At 41.5% G+C, this 22,017-nt stretch overlaps 1 protein-coding gene across 2 annotated transcripts in view; it reads left to right on the top strand.

Moving 5' to 3' along the window:
* LOC104536963 (sodium channel protein type 5 subunit alpha-like) overlaps positions 1-22,017 on the top strand; it is a 168,911-nt gene that overhangs the window by 43,200 nt on the left and 103,694 nt on the right. For both annotated transcript variants that reach the window (XM_010179726.1, XM_010179717.1), the window contains exons 8-11: positions 6,872-7,013; positions 8,173-8,370; positions 12,270-12,452; positions 14,832-15,233. In XM_010179726.1, the coding sequence (XP_010178028.1) occupies positions 6,872-7,013; positions 8,173-8,370; positions 12,270-12,452; positions 14,832-15,233 (925 nt within the window). The remainder of the gene's footprint in view (positions 1-6,871; positions 7,014-8,172; positions 8,371-12,269; positions 12,453-14,831; positions 15,234-22,017) is intronic.

Below are 22,017 nucleotides of genomic sequence, written 5' to 3'. Positions count from 1 at the left end.
CACGTGATTATTTAAAGTCCTTTGCAAAGGCTTATCGCACCCCTCAAGGGCAGAGAAGAAACATGTGCAGCATTGAGGAGCAGCGCTGCTCTCAGATGCTTCCACCATCACTACTTTGCCTTGCACAACTGAGTGCTGCAGCTCTCTCCCAGGAACTTGGAATGATGTGTATGTCATTATGATTATTATGATTATGTTACTTTAAAAATTGATTACTTATTATCATTATTATTATTGTTATTATTATTATTGTTGTTATTATTGTTATTATTATTATTACTTGTTGTCTTAAAATAAGGTGGCCTCAGATTCAAGCTATGTTGTGTTGGATGCTAGACGAGTAGCATGAGAAGAAACCCCTTGGCTTGGTGGGTTTGCATTTCAGACGTGCAGTCCGTGGATGGATTGGGTTAAAGGTGGTGCTCAGGTGTCTTAGTCGCATATATGTATTCCTGGGAATTGACAGGAATGGGCAAGGTGAGGAGAAACAACCTGTTGCAGGTGGTCTCTGGACTAGCCAACTTTGCCAGGGAGGTTGTGATAAGGCAGCTTGTGTTTAATTTGCTGCATTAATGGGTCTGTCACAGGGAATGTGCTTCTGGGGAGCTTTGGCAGGTACCCAGTGGGACTGCTGTGTTTATAACACTTGCCAAATTCATTTTGATGGGGTGCAGCTGGCTGATGAGTGGGAAAGGCTGGAAGACTGGATGCGACTTCTTCAAATGTCACCAAAATGAGGATATTTTGGAAAGAATTAAGTGCATTTAAACTACCAGAGCTAGTAACCTAATTACACCCCAGATTAATAAGCAATATTGATGAATTTATTACCAACCTGTAGACTGTACAGCATATCTTAAATTAATTTAATTAGATTCTGTTGTAAATCACATAACTGTTGGTTACAGTGACATGGGAATGAGGATGGTTTGCTCGTGGTGAGAAAGCCTCTCATTTGAGTATCAGAAAAACCACAAAGCAAGTGTATCACCTGAAAGATGCTGCGGGGGCCATAAGCATAACTTTATGTATTATACTGGCTTAGGGGCAACAATACCAGTCCCCACTCCTAAAGATCAGTTGTGTATCTGGAAGATCACATCTCTGGTTAAACAGCAGCAGTAGGGATGAAATCCAAATCCACTCAGTTCTTAAGGATGGGTAATATTACCTCAGTCAAAGCTGTAATAAGTTCATCAACCATATGAGAGGAGCAGCCTGACTGTGGGCTACAGTCTTCATTAAGCAGTAATCTATCATTATGTTTATGATGAAAAATTATTGCCCTACATTTTGTTGGGTTTGACAGAAGATCCAGTGTCTGGCCACTGGATTGAGTGATGAGAAATGAGTTTGCTTACCTTGCTGCACCACGTAGTCTAAAAGAGCCACCTTGCAGCAGAGGGAGTTTCTCCTCTCATTTCCATGCAGGCATGGAGGTATCTGATGTCTCAGGCTAAAACCAGTGGTTTTGCATCTGCCTGAACAAGTAGCCAGTGGGAGAGTGTGAAAAGTTTTTGTGGATGCAAGGCAGTGACATGCACAGGTCTGTGGTGACCTGACCCTGTGAGCAAGTCTGCTTATGGCTATCTCCTTCCCCTTGCTCTCCAGTTTCAGCTCCTGGTTGATGTTGCTCTTTATTCTGAGCTGTTCTTATTTTTAATTTAGTTTTTTTCGGCAGCATTTGGTTGGATTTCCTTGTACTTCCTTCCTTTCAGACCACTGGCACCCCTTGCTTTGAAAAATGCCCTTGAAATTCTCTCTGACCCCTTAGATGCCTGGAGTGAGAGCTGCTGAGGGATCCTAGTCAGACCTATCCAACAAGATGCGTGCCTCTGCGAGTCACATATTGGCTCTTAGATGGTAATTAATGGGGAATTGTAAGTCAGACCCTCTAACCATGATTAGTCCTTAATATAACAAAACAAGAATGAGCAGGAGGAGGAGAGTGAACTATGACTTTCAGGCAGACTGAGTACCCGCTGATGGCAATGCCCGGCCCTGGCTGGGGTGCTGCCGCCTTTTCAACCCCTTGCTCCTATGTGCCCAGTCACTCTTACAACATTCTTTTTTTAAAATACTGCCCTGTTTCAGTATGAGTAGTTTCACCATGTCAGGCAGGAGCAAACAAACGTTAGTCTCGGGAACTTTATCTGTTTCCCCACAGCCACTGCACAGTGTCCACTCCTTGTTTGACTGCTGGTCTTCTCCCTCAAAGCCAGGAGAATGGCAGAATATAGAAAGTGCAGAGAAAAGCACTCAGGTCTGTGATCTAAAGAAGATCTAAACCTCTCCTTCATGGCCTGAGGATTTTAGCATGAAGAGGCAGGTCAAGGAGGACTCTACTATGCACATCAATAAACCTTGGAGGCCATGGGCACTGTCTTTCCTTCCAGCTCTTACTGCCAGGCTTTGAAACTCCACCATGCTCATAGGGGTGGTTTCCATTCCTCTGGAATCAGTCTTGTGTCAGAGACATCAGATGCAAACATTTCAGCTTGGCTTAAGCAGTGACCTAAGCAGGAACGCTAAAGAGCCTTTACCACAACATGTTTTGGTTTTGTGGGTTCTTTCATATTTCTGGTGTGTCTGTGGTATGCATTATATCTCCCATTATTGCTTCCTTCATAAGCAGTTCAGTGTAGCAAGCCATAGTACGCCTTTGCAATCGAAACTGAAAGAAAGTGCAGCCTTTACCTTACAGATGTTGTAGCTGACACAGCAGTTTGACACTAACTCCTGGCAACACATGGACTACCCTCTCTATATTTTCAGGGTCTGAACATTACAATCCAGCATACGGTTGTTTTGCAAATCTTCTTTTATTGCATAACCCTCTTGGCTACCACAGTCTGGATCAGCAGGTTACTTGGCTTGCCTAGATTAAACTCTTGAGGCAGAGCATTTTGTAATTATGCCCCTCAGCTACAACTCTCTGGCATTCCCAATCTGTGTTATTTAAAACAAAGCTGTTTCTTATGTTCTTTAATTTCCTGTACCAATGCCAGCTTACAATGGTGATTACAGCCTGATGGATAGGTAGGTAGGCTGATGCTTTTAACTTTTCTGAATCAATGGCTCTAATTTTATTGTGATCAATTGAACAGCATCCTGTGAGGCTCCTGTGGAGGAGGTTATATTTATGTAGCTTGTTGTTGTTGTTGTCATTCCTGTGCATCAGAGGAGAGTGCAATCCTGTGAAATGCTTCCCCGAGGTAAAAGCAGCTAAAGAGTTTGTTAAAAAATCCAAAAGGGGAGGCTTAATATTATACATTGAAGACACTTCAGCAAAATCTTGAGACTCCTTTGAAAAATCCTCAGAGGAAATGGTGTCAGTTGCAGAATAATATTCTCATGTGAATGTCTTACACCTACATTTCTGTAGAGTGTTTTTCTGGGAAGCAGCATTTTGTTTTCCTCTCATTGCTTTTAAGGCATTCCCACACTCCATGCACTATCACTTCTGTTGGCTACAAAGGAAGGTGAACAAGAATAAGGAGTTGAAAAGTAGGATGTTTTGTCTCAAGTGTCTAGTCTCCGTAAGAAGGATATGAGCTAACATTAATAGAATTTTGAGCTGAAATTCAAGCTTTTTGTGCTGAACACAAGTCACTTGAATGCTCTTACACCTGAGCATAATATTACAGAACTGTGTACAGTCACTGCAGAGTCAGACGGATCTTTTCACACCAGGAATCTATTGCTGAGTGGATAAGGTTTTAGAGACACATAAAGATGGAGTGAAACATTAAAAAGCACTAACTGTATTATAGACAGAAAATATTAGTCAGAGGTACCATTGCTCACATCCACAGTCAGAGGAGTTGCATCTCCATGTCCTGGGGCCTTCCAAGCAGTTATGGTGAGGTGCTCTGAGCAATTGCTCTAATGCTATTTGGCATTGAAACAGAGTTTCCTCAGGAAGCAACCTTGGCAGTGAACCTAAGAGTGACTTTGTAGCCTCTAATCTCCTGGTGCCAAGAGGTTACTATGAAAATACATCTAACTGCAAAATCCAACCTGAAAGTGTTCAAGGCCAGGTTGGAAAGGGTTTTGAGCAACCTGGTCTAATGGAAGGTGTCCCTGCCCCTAGCAAGGGGTTTGGAACTAGATGATCTTTAAAGTCCCTTCCAACCCAAACCATTCTGTGACTCTATGATTCTCAGTTTCTCACAGCTGATTCAGATGTTTTAGCCATTGGTAGCAATGTTAAAATATGAGTAACGAGACCAGCTCAACGGAGCCACCTGGGATTGGTCTTTCATGGGACATTCAGGAAAGGCTGTCCACCTCTGGACATGATCACTCAGTTTCCAGACAAGCACAGTGTATGAGTGCAGTTATTTTCACATGGCAAAAAGAATGAGTCTTACAAAACTTTTCACATCCTGTCAGGACGCGAAGTCTTAGCGCAAGCGAGGGGAAAGGGTTTCCTTCGCAGGAACCCAGAGGATCCATTTCTCAGAGCTCTTGAACAGTGTCAGCAGGACGTCACAGGCACTGTGGGCTATCTGCAGCCAAAGATCAGAGGCAGAAATCTCACGTCTCTACGGCAGAGAATGACAGTAGATCCTGCCTTTGGGAGAGAGGAGATTTAGTGAAAGGCTGCCTCAAAAAAGGATGTGAATATACAAGAGAGATTTATGCATCTGCATATTTTTTTTTGGGGGGGAAGCTGGTATTTCTGCACTTTATGCTATTCTAATTCAGTAACATTACTGTACTTTTTATTCAAAAGTGTCTCTTACCAGGAAACAATAGGTAGTCAAAGTAGGAAAGATCTAGAAAGAGGCATTTCTAGGCTGGCAGGGAAAAAAGTTAGAAGTACCTCTCTTTTTCTTTCTTTGTGAGATATAGTTACTGTTGTCTAAATTCTCAATTGATATAAACTAACTTGGGTTTACCTGGGGTGACATTCACTTATTATATTCTCACTTGTGTGTTACATTTAATTCATTCAATATCAACTGTTCTTTTTCATTTTTTATTTTTTTTATTTCTTTTTTTTTCCTGAAAACTACTGCTAACAAGGATATGCGCACACTTTGCAATGCTTCAGCACTCCTTTTCTCAGTGTTCAAAGCAGACTTAAAAATTTGTGCTTGACTAATGATATTAAATTAAGCTTCTTAAATGTTGTTGAATGTCCAATGCTGGTGGCTGACACCACAGATTTGTATAACTTCGAATCCCATAGCAATGTATTCCCAACTCGACGTGCAATACAGGGTTACTATCCTGTGCTGTAGAGATCTGATTTATATCAAAATAAAATTGATATTAAAAAAAAAATTCCTTGGTTTTCATACTAAGAGATACTCTGCTTTCTAAGGAGTCAATTTCTTTTTTCAGTGGCATTTTAAAAATTACTTTTCATTATTTATATTACTGCTATGCATTTTGATTTCTTGCAATACTCTGCTTCAGCAGAAAATAGTGGCAGTTGAAATATCCTATGGGTTATTGCTGGGGAGAAAAAGAATAAAAACTGTACACATTGGACACATGACTGGTGAAGTGTTTAAATGGCTGCATACTACAATAATCTGAAGACAGTTCAGAAAACCTTGATGCCTCCATCTGACAGGCAGAACATCAAACTCACCATCTGCCAGGACAGAGGATATTGCTCTGTTACCAAAACTCTGCCTGGAAGTTGGTTTCTCAATGTCTCTGATCTCTGACAAAGTGCTTTCACAATCCCTCTTGTTCTAACTATCAGCTAGCATTTGCACCAAATTGCACCAGGTTCATCTCCATCTGAAGCATAAGGAGAACAGAGAGAGGTAGCTTCTCCACAGAGTTAGATGGTTTCCACCTAACAAATTCCCAAATACTGTAGGGCTCCAGGACACTGGCAACGTCCTTGATCTCTTATTCTCTTCCTTTGATACGTACTCAGCAAGTCTTTGCATACTGCTCTATGATGTCTTCAGTGTCTGATGGGGTGTATCTTATGTTTGGAAAGCAGCTTGTGATGTGCAAGGAGTGTGGGGTCTTTTGACTGGTCATACTGTACCATTCTGGGAGAGAGGGAGGCTCACAGACCTGAGATCTCTTCCACCTCATGTTTCAGTTGATGATGCAATTCAGTACTTGCATAGTACCACTGCTGGCTGCAAAGCAGAGTGTGTTCTTTTCATCTTCAAGTGTATGGGACTAGAAAATTACTTGTAAAGGGTCTCAAAGTTTAATGAGAGTGAGTGAAATTCATGCTCTCTGCATGCCATTTAATATGTGAATCTGCAAGAAACACAAGGAAAATTTTTCCTGGCAGAAACAGCAAAGAATGTCATGACCCCAAACTATGGCATTGAGTGGAACAAAGGGTTGGGTTTCTTAGATTAAAGATTTAGTCCTTCCAGGGGGTGAGTACAAGGTCAGGCATAGTAAATAGCACAGGAAGGTGCTCAGGTGACACATACTGATGTCATCCTGCCCGTGTCAGACTACGTAACTGGACAAGCAGGTTCACCATCACACTATTGCCCACAACTGTAACAGGAGACACCAAGTTTATGATTCTTAATTTGGAATAAGTGCCAAGAGAAATCATATTAAAGTCCTGCTTAGGCACCTAATTCTGGTTTATTCCAAGTACCTGAAATGCTAGGCACTCATTTGCCATTGCAGCTTGAGGTATAGTTAGAGTTTTCCAGTTTATTCTTCCAAAGGAAAAACAAGATTGCAAAGATCTTTGGTATCCTGCAGTTGGCACCCGCCTGGTTCCTATGTTTTCATCCAGTGGAGAATTTTACCTTTGAGCATCTGTGCTTTTAGCCAAGAACATTCAATGTGCTCCCTTGGAAATCTATTGCTCCATGCTGAAGCCATCTATGATGCATTTCATGTATTGTCTTATGTTTTGCAGCACATGTCCTGAAGGATATATATGTCTGAAAGCTGGGGAAAATCCTGACCATGGTTACACAAGCTTTGATACTTTTGGCTGGGCCTTTCTCTCTTTGTTCCGTCTTATGACTCAAGATTATTGGGAACGTCTTTATCAACAGGTATGAGAGTGTTTTATTACTGTTAAAAAAACCAAAACAAAACCAAAAAAACCCACATCATCTTATTACAGTCGTATAACCAGTAATTAAAGACTTAAGACTGAAATAATTACTGGTCAGTAGGCAAACTGTCCTCTGTCTGCTGTGGACAAGGAACATCAATTGTTACAATTAACTTATTTTCCTAAAATGTATGCGAACTCTGAAGAACTACATATGATAGTCTGGTACTGAATTACATGCTCTACCCATGAAGCTACTGAAGATTTACTTCTGCACCTCAAAATTGCAAAACTGAAGCATGATCGTAAAAAAATCAGGGGAATTATTGCTGACAAATACTACTCTGAAGGTACCGAGACAGACATCTTTGAAGGTACTGGGGATTCCAGCTTCACATGCAGTCAGTTACACAATTTCATTTCAGCAAAATATAAAGTAATCAAATTGACGATTCTTTGAACAACTACATTCACTTGGCATAAAGCTACATGTACAACTCCTGAAGGCTGAAACTGTCATGGCAAATAAGGGTGAACATCACTCCTTTTTATTATTTGACCTTATAATATCAGATAGTGGTTTCTATCACCAGCATCAAGTCATTGACCATGGGATATATCTGTAATATAAGCTCAAATTTCGTGGAGAACCAGGCAATACAGTCAATGGTGTCCAAGCTTTGGTGGTTCTTATCCTGAGGCAGATGTCTAAATAACTTTCAGATGAGTTGCACACTAAAATTATCTGTTTTCTCACTACTGACTGTAAAGGACCTAGACTGTAGACATCTGAAGGGATACAATATGAATCCTGCTTGGAAAGTTTCTATGCACTGGACAAAAATAGAGTGAACTATGTGGGAGAAGCTTTCTCAAAGAAAACCAGTGGAGATATTTTGTAAAGGAGGAAAGCATTCTTCATTTAGTAATGAATTTTTCCACAAGGCACATCATTTTTGACTAAGGTATAAAAATGTATCTGTGAGAAGATTATTTCCTTGCATGTGGTTATCATCTATCATCAAAGAGATTCAGTTTGGGCTGTTAACAAAGGATTAATTCAATTATATTGCAAATCTAAGTTTAAAAAAAATAAGTATTTTTTTATTTTAAAAAATTGTAAATAAGTGTGACTGATTTTACTTTTGTGCTTACAGACTCTCAGATCTGCTGGGAAGATCTACATGCTTTTTTTTATGCTGGTCATCTTTCTGGGCTCGTTTTATTTGGTCAACCTGATTCTGGCTGTTGTGGCCATGGCGTATGAGGAGCAGAACCAAGCCACTATTGCTGAAACAGAGGAGAAGGAAAGAAAGTTTCGGGAAGCCATGGAGATGTTAAAGAAAGAGCAGGAGGTCAGTAAACTGTGTGACATGATTAGCCTTGGGTAACTTGAACAGATGGTACCTTGAGATTCACATTCTCTTTATTTTACATTTATGTGATAACTAAAGAGTTTGCTTGAAAGCAACTTAATGTTTATTCCCCTGGACAGAGTTATTACAATCCTTTCTAAAAGAAAAATGATGGATCTTCCTGCTAGGATTGGGGCCATTTAGAGTTTACATATCCAGAGTTGTACTGGTTTAACTGTACCACATACGCCAGCAGAGGAATTCATATTACTTGGCATCTGAGGCATTTTACTGATGGTATAACTGCATCTGCATTTGAGCGCAGAACAGCTATTACGGTAGCTCTGCCATAGCCCCAGCTGTACTTCTTCCACCACCACTTTAGCTTGTGTTCATTTCTTCACTGTCCCATTCAAATAGCCATGAATACCCAACTGTTCGATAACAAAGATGAAGATGTAGGGTAACCAGTGTGAAGCACATATGACTTCACACCTGAAGAAGTGAACAGGGAGTTCTTGAGTTTAAGCTTTGCACATTTTCCAAAGGATATGGATTTAATGTTACATCAAAAGCTTAAACAAAACAGGGAGGCCAAGTTGTGGATGTAGCCATGTAGCCTTAATAACACTAATTAATTTGCCTGTGGTTTGTGTGGGGTAGAAAGCCTTTATTAAGCAGCCGAAGAGAACATTTTAGGTGCAGCAAACAAGAAGACAATAAGAAAATTGGTCTGAAATAACACGTAGCACTGTATTTCAGAGAAATAAATCCTTGATACATAATGTAAACTAATATACATAATTTTCTTTTGGGTACATATGGCTTCAGGTCCTAATCCAAAACCTAATTAAATCCTTGAAAAGAAAATAGAAAATGTGATTCACCCTTGACAAAGTACTAATAGAGGCTTATGCATCTTTTAAGTTCTTTTAAAGATCTTCTTTGATGGTTTAACTAATAGGTAAATGTAATTTAGTCCATATACAGGCACTTTGAACAGAGTAACTTTCTGCCATAACCTGAGGGAGCAAACTGAGTTCTAACTCATGCCTATTTTACACAGATTTTCATGTGTTTTGACTCCAGCTGAGCTCTTCCTAATAACAGTCAACTTTGTTAGCCCCAGCTATAATTAAAGATATTTAGGAATTTCCTTGTGAAGCCTTTCATTTCAGTTAAGCCTGTATGTACCCAAAAAAGGAACATTATTTCAGGAAAGTCATAATGTGACAATATGAGGATTGCTCGTGAAAACCTAAATTGTTCCCATTTATCTATATACTTTATAACATAGTCTTTTCTTCAGCCTACCATGCCTCATTTTTCCTGTGCCCTGCTCAGTACAAAGGGTGGACAGTGCATGACTCAAGAGCAGTTCTTCGCTTTCTCATCATTTGTTCTGTAGCCTTAGGCCAGCTCGAGCAGACTTCCCGACTCAGACATTCAAAGGCTGCTTCAAAGACAAAATAACTAACATCCTCAGAGGTTTTTCAGTGCCTCTTGTCACTGTTAGACTCCGTGTGCTTCAAAAATACTCATTTGTATGTGCAATACTCGTGGAGAATTATCCCAATTTTATGAAAAGGAATCTTAGGAGTAGAGCAATTGGGGCCCATCATGTTCATTAGTGAAGCTCAGTAATTCTGCAAATCAGCCCTCAACATCTCAAATTAGACATCTGGAAGAAGGGGCTCAGGAGAGTGAATTGAGGGGTCTGCTACAGCGTGTAGCTTTCAGATATCCTTCTCAAAATTAAAACTCAGTTTTAATCTTGCTTTCCAAGACTTGATGAAGTTCTTAATTTTGACTTTCTCACCATACCACTAAGTTGTTGCCTTAAGGAAGAGTCCTACAGATAGGACTTGAGATAGGATAATCTAGAGGTAGAACTGTGTGAATACTCATGTCAGGGCTTGTGTGAGCTAAGCTTTTCTCATGTCCTTCAGCCATCATTCGTCCTTGCCAGACATGTCTGGTCCCAAATTCCTTTCCAGCCCTGGGAATTAATCACAGTGGGTTAGGGCTTGCAATGCTTGAGGGGCAGGACATGGTCCAGCCATAGGAAGCCAATCAGAAAGAGTAGATAGGCAAGACGAGAGAAGATCATCCATGCCCTGAGAAACAATTTGACCCAAATTCTTTTTCAATAACTGAAAAAGGTATGCCAGACAAAAGCATTTCAACCCAAGTAACAGATAAGAAAATGCTAAGAAACAGAAAATTAGCTTATTTTTTAGTAGGTACAGCACGCTTAGGGTAGCAAAACCTGCAATATTTTCTAGATCAATAAAACATGACGGCAATCAGAAGGGAAAACCAAACATATTTAGATCAGCTTTTACACTGTGCAGTATAAAGAAAGCGCGAGTGTAATTGATAAGCCTGCTTGGAGTCTATCAGTCAATTTACACAATTGGTCTATCACATTCCTAAACCTGAACTTAACACCAACAGACTTGCTGAATCTTTATGAAGAGAAAGCACTTCAGCATAGCAATTAAATCAATTGACTCAAAAAAAAAAGAAAAAAAAAGAAAAAAAAAAAGAAAAAAGCAGCCTAGACCGGTGTCTGAGCCCTCCTCCTCTCTGCTCTGAGCAGCTTGCTCATGAAAGATATTTCCCACAGGAATTAAGTTTTGTTGTGCTCTCAGCTTGATAGAGCTACCGCTACTTCTTGAAATACATGATTGATTCTTTACACGACTGTTAAGTGCCTTCACTTTCCTTGGACTGATGCCTGTGGGAGGAAGGGAGTATTTTGCTGCAGAGAGCTGATTGCCTGTTTGATTCTAGTGGCTTACAGACAATAGCACTGAGGACTCATCTGTTTCTCTGTTCTCAGGAACCTGGAGAGGCTTTTTTTCTTTTGTTTTTTTGGTAATTCACTCACGTTTTATATATTTCAGCTGGGAGTTCTGCAAATGGACTTGTCTCCAGGCCACTGATGTGGCTACCACTGAGAGACCAGCACCTCCAAATCTGACCTGGTGCTTTGTGCTCAGAACCCCCTCACTCCTCCTGCTTGCACCAAGGATGGGCACCCAGTGTTCTGGTGTGGGCTGTGCCAATCGATTTTCCTTCCCATTTCTCCTTTGCTTCCCAGGCTGTGGCTTTGTGTGCTTAGGCTTTCGCATTTGGCTTCTGCTGGGTTTCTAGCAGCTGGTCTGTTATCAGCAATCCCACCAGATAGCCAGCACAGCGCCGAAGCACATGGCAAAGCAAAGTCCACCTTATCTCCAGTTAAGCCCATGGTTTTCTCTTTGCATCGCTGGTCACAGCTGCCTGCTCTGCTACTTGGGACAGGTGTTCACAACAATGTGTTGGCTGAATCGTCTGGGATTCCTCACGTCCCTCCGTGACAGGGGAGGAAAAATCCCAACAGTTAACTTGGCTGCCCTCCTGTCCCACTTCAAGGGTCTGAAGTCCAGGGGGGCTTAATCTGAAGTCCCGCTCTTGAGGTTTTTTTTTTGACTGGCGCCAGAAGTGCTATTCCAAAGATGTGTGCACCGCATACACCTGCTGGTGTGTGCACACAGGCTGTTCCTCTCGTGAAATGCCAATGGATCTCATTCGTGAGCTCTACATAAACCAGATTATTTTGTGCAGCCATTCCTAATGTGCCATCGTACGATCTGCTTGGCAGACCTGCATGTGTGTGTTTGTACTGGGAACCTGTCTCGCTTGTTGTTTACTCTCCCGCTAAATGTAGAGGTTGAAAACAGGTTCAGTCTGGTTCCAGACATTAGTTTATGATTAATGACCACCTGCAATTTTTAGTTTATCTCCTATACAACCTTAAAATGAAAAATAATTGCTGAGCAGAGTAATTGTTAGTTCTCACTGAAATCCTTAACTCGAATAATAAATGTTATCCTTTCTACCATCTTCTGTTTTAGGCACTAGCTGCTAAAGGAATTGATTCAATGTCACTTAGTTCATTGGAAATGTCACCTTTATCATCCAAAAATGCCAAGGAAAGACGAAATAAGCGAAAGAAAAAGAAATCTTTGGGGGCAGAAGAGTATGGAGAAGACCAGAAGAATCCCAAGTATGACTACGATGATGGTCAGAGGAGAATGGTAAGACATGGTCTGAAATGTCACTTATTCCACACTGTACTTTGCTGTATAGGCCAGGCTCTGAATAAGAAATTAAACCTGAAACTTTCAGCTGTAAAGAAGAACCAGATATTTAATATTATGTCTGACCTGCAGACAGTCTGTGTTAGAACAGAGGAAGGCAACATATTACCACTTTATTTTCAAAATGAATTAAAAATACCCCTTAAACATTCTTACAAATCTATTTTGTTTCAATTTTCTTTGCCTTTTTTTTTTTCACTTCAAAATTACCCACAGTCTGGCTTATTTTCTTACTTTAATTCCATTCATCTGATTATATCTATCTTATCCCTACTAGAGATAAAAATTTCCTAGAAGAAAACTGCAAAGCATAAAAAAGAAGAGAGAGGAGGAGAAAAGGAGGAAACTTGCCTTTGAGGGCTTTTTAAGTGCCTTTTTAAAAGATGTTATTAGCATTTTTATGTTCCTTTGCTAGTTGCCTTCAAGTCAAAACTTTGTGGTACTTGTTTCTACTTTTTATTGCTGGGAAGAAAATAGAGAGAGAGTGTTGTTACACAGGGGTTTAAGTAAATGTTACTGACATGCATGAATATGAATCTGTACATGCTGTATATATCAAATGATCATAAATTTGTCTTTGCTTAACTGAGGGCAAAGTTTAAATCAGTTTATTTTGGGTTGGTGGTTTTTTTTTTCAATAGCCATATAATGGGCTAAGTCTTTTTACATTTTGCTGTCAGTGAATTTAGGGATATTTGGCAGCCGTAACAAGCTCATATAAAACATGTAAGTGATGTAAGTAAATGTGACCAATTAATGACTCCCCAGCTCACTGAATTTACGAAGAGCTGGATTTCTGTAAATGACATGCAATTTTTAATCTAATAGCTTTTATTGTTGTCTCATTGGTCGAGTGGTATGTGTTACAAATTATCTTTTGTTAAAGCTAGAATTGCTCTTTAGCTCCATTCTGAATGGGTTTCAAGACACCACATACCAGAATGGCCGTGGATTGGAGCTGTGCATTGCCAGTTTGTTCCTTAGATTAATTATTCTTGTTTTCACTTTTCACCCCTGGATGTCATATGCATGAGAAACATGGGAGACACATTTCAAAGCTTATAGTAAATCTTCTCCGCAAGGCTGTGTCTGGCATGGTTGGAGGGAGTAAGGCTGAGTCATCGTTCAGATGCAATCTGAGCAGCTGGAAGTGCGTTGCCATCAGAAATCAGTCTCAATGACTGTGCCATGGAAACCCAGGCATGGATTTTTGACCAGTGAAATTTTGGTAGCAATCCAAACGGGTTGTTTTTAGTTAGAAGGGGCTTGGTTTTTGTACTCTTCCTTGTGCCAGGGTCACAAAATAGCATTGTTACATAACTCAGTGGTGTCAGCTACAGTGCAAAATGCAATCAGGCTTTATTTGGTTGGTTTGGTTTGTGGATGCTGTGGAGATCTGACCTCTCTTCAAATATACTTGGCTCATGAGGAAGTTCTGAAGAAGCAGAAAATTCTGTACAGGCCATAAAATCAAAAGTATGTTCTGCCTAAATGCTCTTACTCCAATAATTTCATGTTCAGATATGAGGGAAGGGGATAGACTTGAATTTCTTATGCATTTTCCAAGCATCCTTTTTACTCTGCCGGGATTTAGGTGTGTTTAGTCCTTGGCTACGTCTTGCTGATGCTCTGTGCGAGTTGCACTCTCAGTAGCTGACGTCAGAGGGGATCATCAAGGCTGAATTTTGAGTGTGAGGGAGACTGCTGTCTACTGAGGTTAACCAAAGCAGCCATGTGCATTGGGATAATCATTTTACAAACTAATAAACCATATACCTCTTCTTGCTCTTCTTTTTTTTTTTCCTTTATCACCTTCTTCCGTCGTATTCTGCTTATTCTTCTTCCCTCTTCTCATTTTCCCTGCAGTTCATTTCCTGCCCTATTTCTTTATCTCTTCTTCTCCCACTGCAACGTTCCTTCTCTAGCTGTTATGAAGATTTGTGATAATGCAGTAATCTGGAGCTGGATCCCCTTCCCTGCTCCCATCTTCCACTCCTTGTGCTGCCTTCCCAGGTCCTTTGACATTTATCAGACAGAGGGGGAGTAGAAGCAAAGAAAGTATCATGGTGATTGCCACCTTGACCCTTCCTATTTCAGTACATCCTTAGCTGTCAAGTGTTAGACAAATACCTAATGGCTAGGAATGACTATTCAACCTCTTAACTTTGCGAAGGCTGAATATGCGTAATTAAGTCTTTCTTTGAAGCACTTGGTTTAAAATGGAACTTACTGCTCTCCCCAGACCTTCCTTGCTCCTGAAAACATGTTGCAAAATGTTGTTTCTCTTTCCCCTTTTTCCTTTCTGGGGGTTTCTAGACTCTCCTTGGCATTAGTTATGGTCCCAGTGCAAACTTGGTGAAGCGCAGAACCAGCCACGGGAGCATATTCAGTTTCCGACTCCGTGGTAGAGACACTGGCTCCGAAACAGATTTTGCCGATGATGAGATCAGCACTGCTGGGGAAAATGAAAGCCACCGGGGCTCTCTCTTAATTCCAAGATCTGGGAGGCGTCTGAGCGTGCAAAGTCAAGTGAGCCATAGTTCTCACCCTACTACTCCCATCTACACCCAGCCGGGCAAAAGGAACAGCTCAGTGGATTGCAATGGTGTGGTTTCCCTGATAGGAGGAGGCACCGGGGCACTCAACCCAGACCCTACTTCTCCTGCAGGGTTACTGCTCCCCCCAGTTATTATGGAAAAGCCTGGGACAGGCGATCTGGTGAGTACTTTATAACTTTTGTATGTAATTCACGCTCTTGTTTCCTTCTAAATGTTGTTAGAGTTTGCTGTAATTTATTTACATGATATGCAGTTTATGGTGAGAAACCCAGACCCACCATCCCAGGCAGAGTGGAAAGGCAATGGGCTACCTCACACAGTGACATATGTCTAGTGCCCCATGAGAGAGGTCCATGACTTCTGGTAACACTTCAGACCTGCCTGGAGGCAAATACCGAAAGCTTGGGTTTGATACGAATTTTCTTTTCTTGTAGTGACACTTTTTAAGTCAGTTTCTTTTGACATTTGGACATCTGACCTTGTGCGGTGGTTAGAAAATGATGTTTTTTAAATTATTCGGTGTGAGACTTACCATCTTGAGACTACATTTTCTCCCACTGGTTACTATCTTTTTGCATCTAACCTCTGGTCTTCTGTATAGCTATCTATGGAGGGCTGTTCTTACAGTCCAAAGGAAATGCCCATAAGGGTTTAGCAACCAGTTCAAATACACCCAGGAAAGATGAGGAGATGATCAACAGTCTTCAAGCCTTTTTCAGAGTTCAGGATCTTTGTTGCAAAGCACCACTGCTGCAAAACATTTAATAAGGCTGTGAATAAAACTGTTAGCACTGATACCATTAGGATCTAAGCACAGATTCACTGGAAAAACCATGACATGGTGTTTTGGAAATAGCTGCTACACCAGCGGGGCAATTTGGACACATTACCAGTTTGATATGGCAGGAGTTTATCTCTTTTAATGTAGCTAATCTGTGCTGGAGCTCATCATTCTCAATAATCTTTACAGCAGCAGTGGTCTAGTCACTGTGGTCAGTGTGGACAGGATTTATTTCATCTTAGAGATTGAAAATGGGTCAGAATTATCTCTTTCCTTGAAAGTGCCTCTTTCTGTTCGCTTTAACTACAAGGGGAGCCCAAGGTGAATAATTCTATATTGCACATGTCTTAAGTCAGGTTGAGATGAAGCCCACACAGAGCAACAAGGTGCCAAAAATGGGTTATATTGGTGGGGAAATAAGCAAACGTGATACTAACATGTATTAGGCAAAGTATTTCCTGAAGAGAAAGGCGAGTGAGATGGATCCCAGCTGTGGTGTCAGATTATCAGTAAACTGAGAAGTAGCTTTTTTCCTACAGACCCAGTTCTTCCCTTACAAGGTTTGGACTGATTTTTTTTCCTCACCTATCCAGGCATTCCCTGTAGGCCTGCAAATAGGCTCTCACACCGTACACGAGAGGGGGGGGGCTGTGCTGCGCATGGGAATCCAGTTGGTGTGTGAATTATCTGTTTTGTTGACTGTTTCGAGCCTGTTGCTGCTTTTTGAGATGTTCACACCTTCGTTCCTTTAGGACTTTGGTACTCCCATTTTTTTTACACTCTGCAGACAAGGAAAACTAGTCTCGAGAGCAGTCTCTGGACATCTGAGCAGCAGAAACACTGTAGATAGGGGAGTTTTATTTGATTTAGTTTGGTCTGAATAAAAAAGCTGTGTGTTAAAGGAATTGTGGAAGAAAATTTGTGTTGTCTGTTTAAAAAAAAATCTGAACCAAAGTAGAAAGGCCTCAATAGATAAGCAGTGGATATCCCCCTTTTTTCTGTAAGGAAAGGAGCTCTGCAGGCTGCTGAGGCTCTCCCAACTGTCAGAAAAAGCTTAACAAAGCATGAGAGCACTCAACCTTTCACAGGAAATATTGGTATTTTACAGGATTGGGCCCTGGGGTGACATGGAGGCTTTGAGCTCTGCTGGCATTTCTTTTTTGTTTGCCAGCTTCCTGCCTTTTGAAAAAATGGATCTTGAAAATGAAATGGCCGGCGTGGGTGAGCTCACTTGGCAGTTCCCTGGCCATCTAGGAAATGACACCCAGGTGCTGTGGTAACAGATGCTCATTCAGTGATGCGATGTGAAGGATGTAGTGTCTCCTGCAAAACAGGTTTGGTATCTAATCTATCCAGAAAACGTGAGCTGGAGTTAAAAGCTAATTGGCAAGAAGCCCATTGCTGTACAGATGTATTCGCTACAGGAACCATAAGCTCTGGGCACAAACGTGCAGCCTCAGCTGCGGAGCATGTGCAAAAGGAAATCGCAAATCCAACACCTTAGTGTACTTGGAGACAAATCTACACGCTTCTGGGCTTTGTGTTTGATTATTTCCACCTTTTTCTTGTTAAAATTTGAAGTTGAGTTTGTTCTTTGTTAGCAGCTCTGGCTTCTTTTTATAGTCTCTTGATACGCTTGGGGGAGGCAAGAGAAAGATGTTCCAGGGTGAAGTTGATGTTACCTCATTAACACCCCTGACCCTGCCGCTGTTATTTTTTCTGTACGCCTGTGTTATTTAGTCTGTAAGCCCATGGTGAAAAAGGAGCCACTTATGCTCTCTGTTGTATCTTCCCTGGACAAGAAGCAGAGGACCAGTCCATAAAAAGGCTCCACTGTAATATGCGTTAAACCCTGAATTGCAGCTTCCTGAAGTGTAAGTGTGGTTTCACTGATGTAAACACAGCCTCTGAGTTGATGGAGCTGGCAAAACACATTTTCCAGTATTAGGTTTTGAAAATGCATTTACTTTGGTCCCTCTGTGATGCTCAGTAGTATCAGATGAACGTAACACAGACCTGTCTGATTGCTACTGAGGGGGAGACCATTGAATTCTGTTTTGAGGAAAGCTTTGAAGAGCACTTCTGATATAAAAAGACCGAGTAAACATCAACAAGATCTGGCCATCTCTGGTTTTGAGTTTCCAACCTGCAGCTGCTAAGCAGACCATAGTTTCAGCAGATGACTTCAGACTGGTCTCTCCTAAGGTTTCTCATGGAAAGCACAGAAAGTCACTAGCCATTTTTGAGAGTTTCAGCCTGATCAATTCTAGCAACATTCAGCCTGAAGGTTTTGTCCCAGGCAATTTACAACCACAGTGAACAACTTTCATGCCTCTGTGTCATTGCAACTGCTACCCCCTGTCCCAGCCAAGGGCTGTTTGCCCATGGGAATGGCTGCGGGTGGCAGCTGAGCTGACACGAAGGCATCTGTGCAGCTTGTGCCCTCTCTCATGAGAGAGGTGGCTGCAGCAGATTATCCCGCTGTTCAGGCTGGTGACTCAGATGAGTGGTCTCCTGACGCTTGGCTGCAGAAGAACATGTGAGCTAAAAAAGCCAGCTTCAAATGCTTTTCAGATGGCCCTGGTTGCTTGGCACAGATGGATGTGAGTGTGTTTCCATGAGAAACCAAGTGTACTTGAACTTTCCTTCTCTTTCCCCTAATCCCTAAATACAGTCAGTGACACAGGAGAGATTCCAAATAATCTCAATGGATGGTGCTTAGGCCCATCAATCCTGTCAGCTGGGGTAGTCTGACTGGTCAGCAGGATGCTGGCCATGGATTACATGGTCCATGCAGAATGGCATCTGAATGCCAGGTCACCGGGGAACCCAGGCGCCTCTACACCCATTGATGTTCCCATGCCACATAAGAGCACCTGCAAGGGGTGATGGAGGTACTATTGGAGAGCTGCCCTTGGCAGCCCAGAGGGTTACACCACAGTGTTCAAGCTAGAAAGCTCACTGAGGTTATAGGAAAAGTAGCACAATGGGAAAGTATGATCTGCAAACACCCTCCACAAAGGGGGCTCTGGGTCAGGCAGTCTTCACCTGCATGTGAAGATCAGCAGACATTCGAGTCCAAGGGTGTAGGGAGCTTCTCCCAGAAAACCCATGGGAAGTCCTAGTCACTCCTGGAAATCTCTGGTGTATCCTGCAGAGGACTGAATGATTGCTGGTCATGTTCTCCTGCTAGCTTTCTTCAAGTGGTGCAGCTGCTGATTTCATTAAACTTAACCCAGTGGAGACACAAGAAGGACCTGGTGACTATGCTTAAGGTCCTAAGTGTTTTTTTGCCTACCTGAGACTGAGAGATTTAAAAATTTTTATGTTTTTATGCTCCTGCTGATTGCTGGAATGAGAGTTTGGGCTTTTGTCTTTTGTAGAGAAAGTCTTTATATTATGTAAGTAACTTCAGGACTTAAAGTTTCTGTACATTCCTGTAGTATTTATTTGTAGTTTTGTATTGCTCTGTTGTGTCTTGGCGTTTCTTAGTTAAGAAGCTAGAATAACATCTCCCTTGACAAGGTATTGATCTGTTTGAACAGGATTGGATTGAGTTAATGAGGTGTTATCTGGAGCTCAGTTTAGCCACAGGACCTGATAAGCATGAGCAAGATGTTACCTGTGGCTGTCAGGAGTTTCTTGAGGGTGAAGAAATACACATGGCAGTGTCCCCTCTTGCCTCCTAAAGAAATAGGAGCCCCTTTTGTAACTCTGCAGGGAAATGGTGAGGTTTTAAGTTCAGCCTGACTTCCCAGTTATTTTGGAGATTAGAAGTGGCAGAGAAATGGACGCAGGACTGAGGAGGTGGTTGTTCATGGGTGTGCACCCGGCTGTTAGCTGGTGGTCACCACTGCTTTGCTCTCCCTGGGGCATCTGCTCACCATAGCTTCCCATCAGCCCAGGAGCAGAGCGGGGCTACCTGTGACGTGGCTTTGGGATGGGCAACGAGGCTGAGGTTGGAGCTACCTAGGGCCTGCCTCTGGTACACACAACCTTTCCTGAATTTCCTCTTGGTCACACATCTGAGTTTTCTTTTAGAAAACTAGAAATGCCACATATTGCTAGCTTGACAGGAGGGAAAAGTAGTGGAGAGTGAGCCCTTGAGAAAGGCCAGGCTGCTTATCAATGTGCCAAACTAAGTATTTAGAAGCTTATCTTAGATAAACTTTTTTATTAAAAAAAAATGACATTGGCTTTTGCCGCCACTAAGCATAAAACTTTTGCTGACCACATTGGTTTGAGTTGTTCTTGTTGACCCTAAAGCCACCCCGAGGTAAAATATCTTTTATTGCCGTCTTGCTTTGCCACAGGACTGGTGAAAAGGGAAAGTGTTAGCAGTTTCCATATTCAGAAAAAAAGGTCAAAAAATAAGTCATCAAAAAATCACTGGCAATAATTGATACGAGCGAAAGCTAGGTAGCCTTCTACTGCTGTCGTAGAGACTTTTCACCATGGCTCTAGTTTCTGCTCATTTCAAACTTTGCTTTTGCACATCCTAAGTGTAAATAATTCAGATTTGACACAAATATTGCAAGCTGCTCCAGTTTGCAGTGCATCTCCTTAAATAATCAAGCATCCACAAAATTAAATGGCTTCTTTTTAATGCTGTGCACTATTATGGCCACCTTCAATCTCATTAAATATTTGTGCTAGTGCCTTATTGGGTCCATTGTTCATGGTGTGGCCTGTCCACCTTTTTTTAAACTTGAAAAGATTTTTACTGTACAAGGAAAATTAAATCTGTCCCAGTTCCCTAATGTGGTCCTTAAAATGCTGCCGTGTATAAGCCCATCTTCACATAACAGTTTTGACAAAGCTCAGAACTGTAGGCACTCAGAAGAAAATAATTCTGCAATGTTATGCATCCTCATTTACGTGTAAATTACTGAATAGTATACTTGTCCCTATTGAATTTAGCAAATCTGAAGGAGAAACATTTCCAGTCAATCAGGGAACAACACAAATCATCTCGTCCTGCTGGAGGTGCCTGGGTTGAACTCCATTGTGATTTCTCATCTGGCTCCTAAGGAGACTCCTCACATAACTGTAGGGATCGTTGTTATTTTTCCTTAATTTCTATAGAATACAAGTACCATGAACAACTGTGCTTGAGTATATTCTCTTTGTAATGATAATGGCCTTTGTGCTGTCCTGTTTGTCTAGTTCCTGGAACTCCTCTCTATCTCAGAATGCAAAACCTGCCAGTTCCTTACATGACTATTAGCTATCTCTGTTCTAAGATAAATAATAATAAAACCCCCTCACATATCTATTCTTTACAGAGAACAAAAGTTCATAAACTTCCCTAAATAACTTCAATAATTTTAAGCAATTCAGCTGGGTGGAAGCATTCTTTCCTGGAAAAATGTTTTATAGTATACAGCAATGTGATAGATTTACTCTCTATTGGGAAGGAGAGCACATCCTCCTGCAAGAGATCAGACAGGGTCCTTGCAACCCGACCTTGCCCAACAGATGCAGTGTCCTGGCTCTGGGGATGAACTTCTGCTGTGTGCCTGTGCTAGGAGACTGGCAGGGAGCAGTGGCAGCAGCAAATTGCCCCAGCTCACCCCTTCAGAGATGATGGAGGGAAGGAACTACACACATCTTCAGAAATACCCCTGTGCTCATGGAGGATGGTACAGTGCAAACACTCCCCTTCACCCCAGCACGACTCCTGGGATCTTGGGGACAGCTTCTCATGATACAGGATTGAGAATGTAGGGGTGGGAAGAGAAATAGAGTGACTTAAAAAAAACTTGTTGGGTTGGGAATATCACATCAAACCTAGGGAAAAAGCCAGTTCCTTGCTATTTTTTTTAATGAAGGATATGCCAAACCTGTTTAACTTGGAATTTTCATCTATCCTGACATAGCTGAATCAAAAAATAAGAAGAATTAATCTTCAATTTTTTCCTTTGACTTTTCACTTCTGCAGTGAGTTCTCTTTGCACCTGTGAATAAAAGGTGACTTACAAATAAAGGCCACCAACCCATAACTTCTACAAAAGCATTTCTACATGTATGAATAGGAATATAGTGTTTTTCTTGACAGAAAAAATCTGAGCCTTTTGGGGAGGGGATTGTCTAAAGACATACTACCGATATGCCCTAAGTTATGGGCCAAATGGAATGGGAAAATGGTACAGTTTAAAAACAG

This window comes from Mesitornis unicolor, unplaced genomic scaffold, assembly GCF_000695765.1.
Source record: "Mesitornis unicolor isolate BGI_N332 unplaced genomic scaffold, ASM69576v1 scaffold570, whole genome shotgun sequence".
NCBI classification, from domain to species: domain Eukaryota; kingdom Metazoa; phylum Chordata; class Aves; order Mesitornithiformes; family Mesitornithidae; genus Mesitornis; species Mesitornis unicolor.
This window is presented reverse-complemented; position numbering and strand designations above follow the sequence as displayed.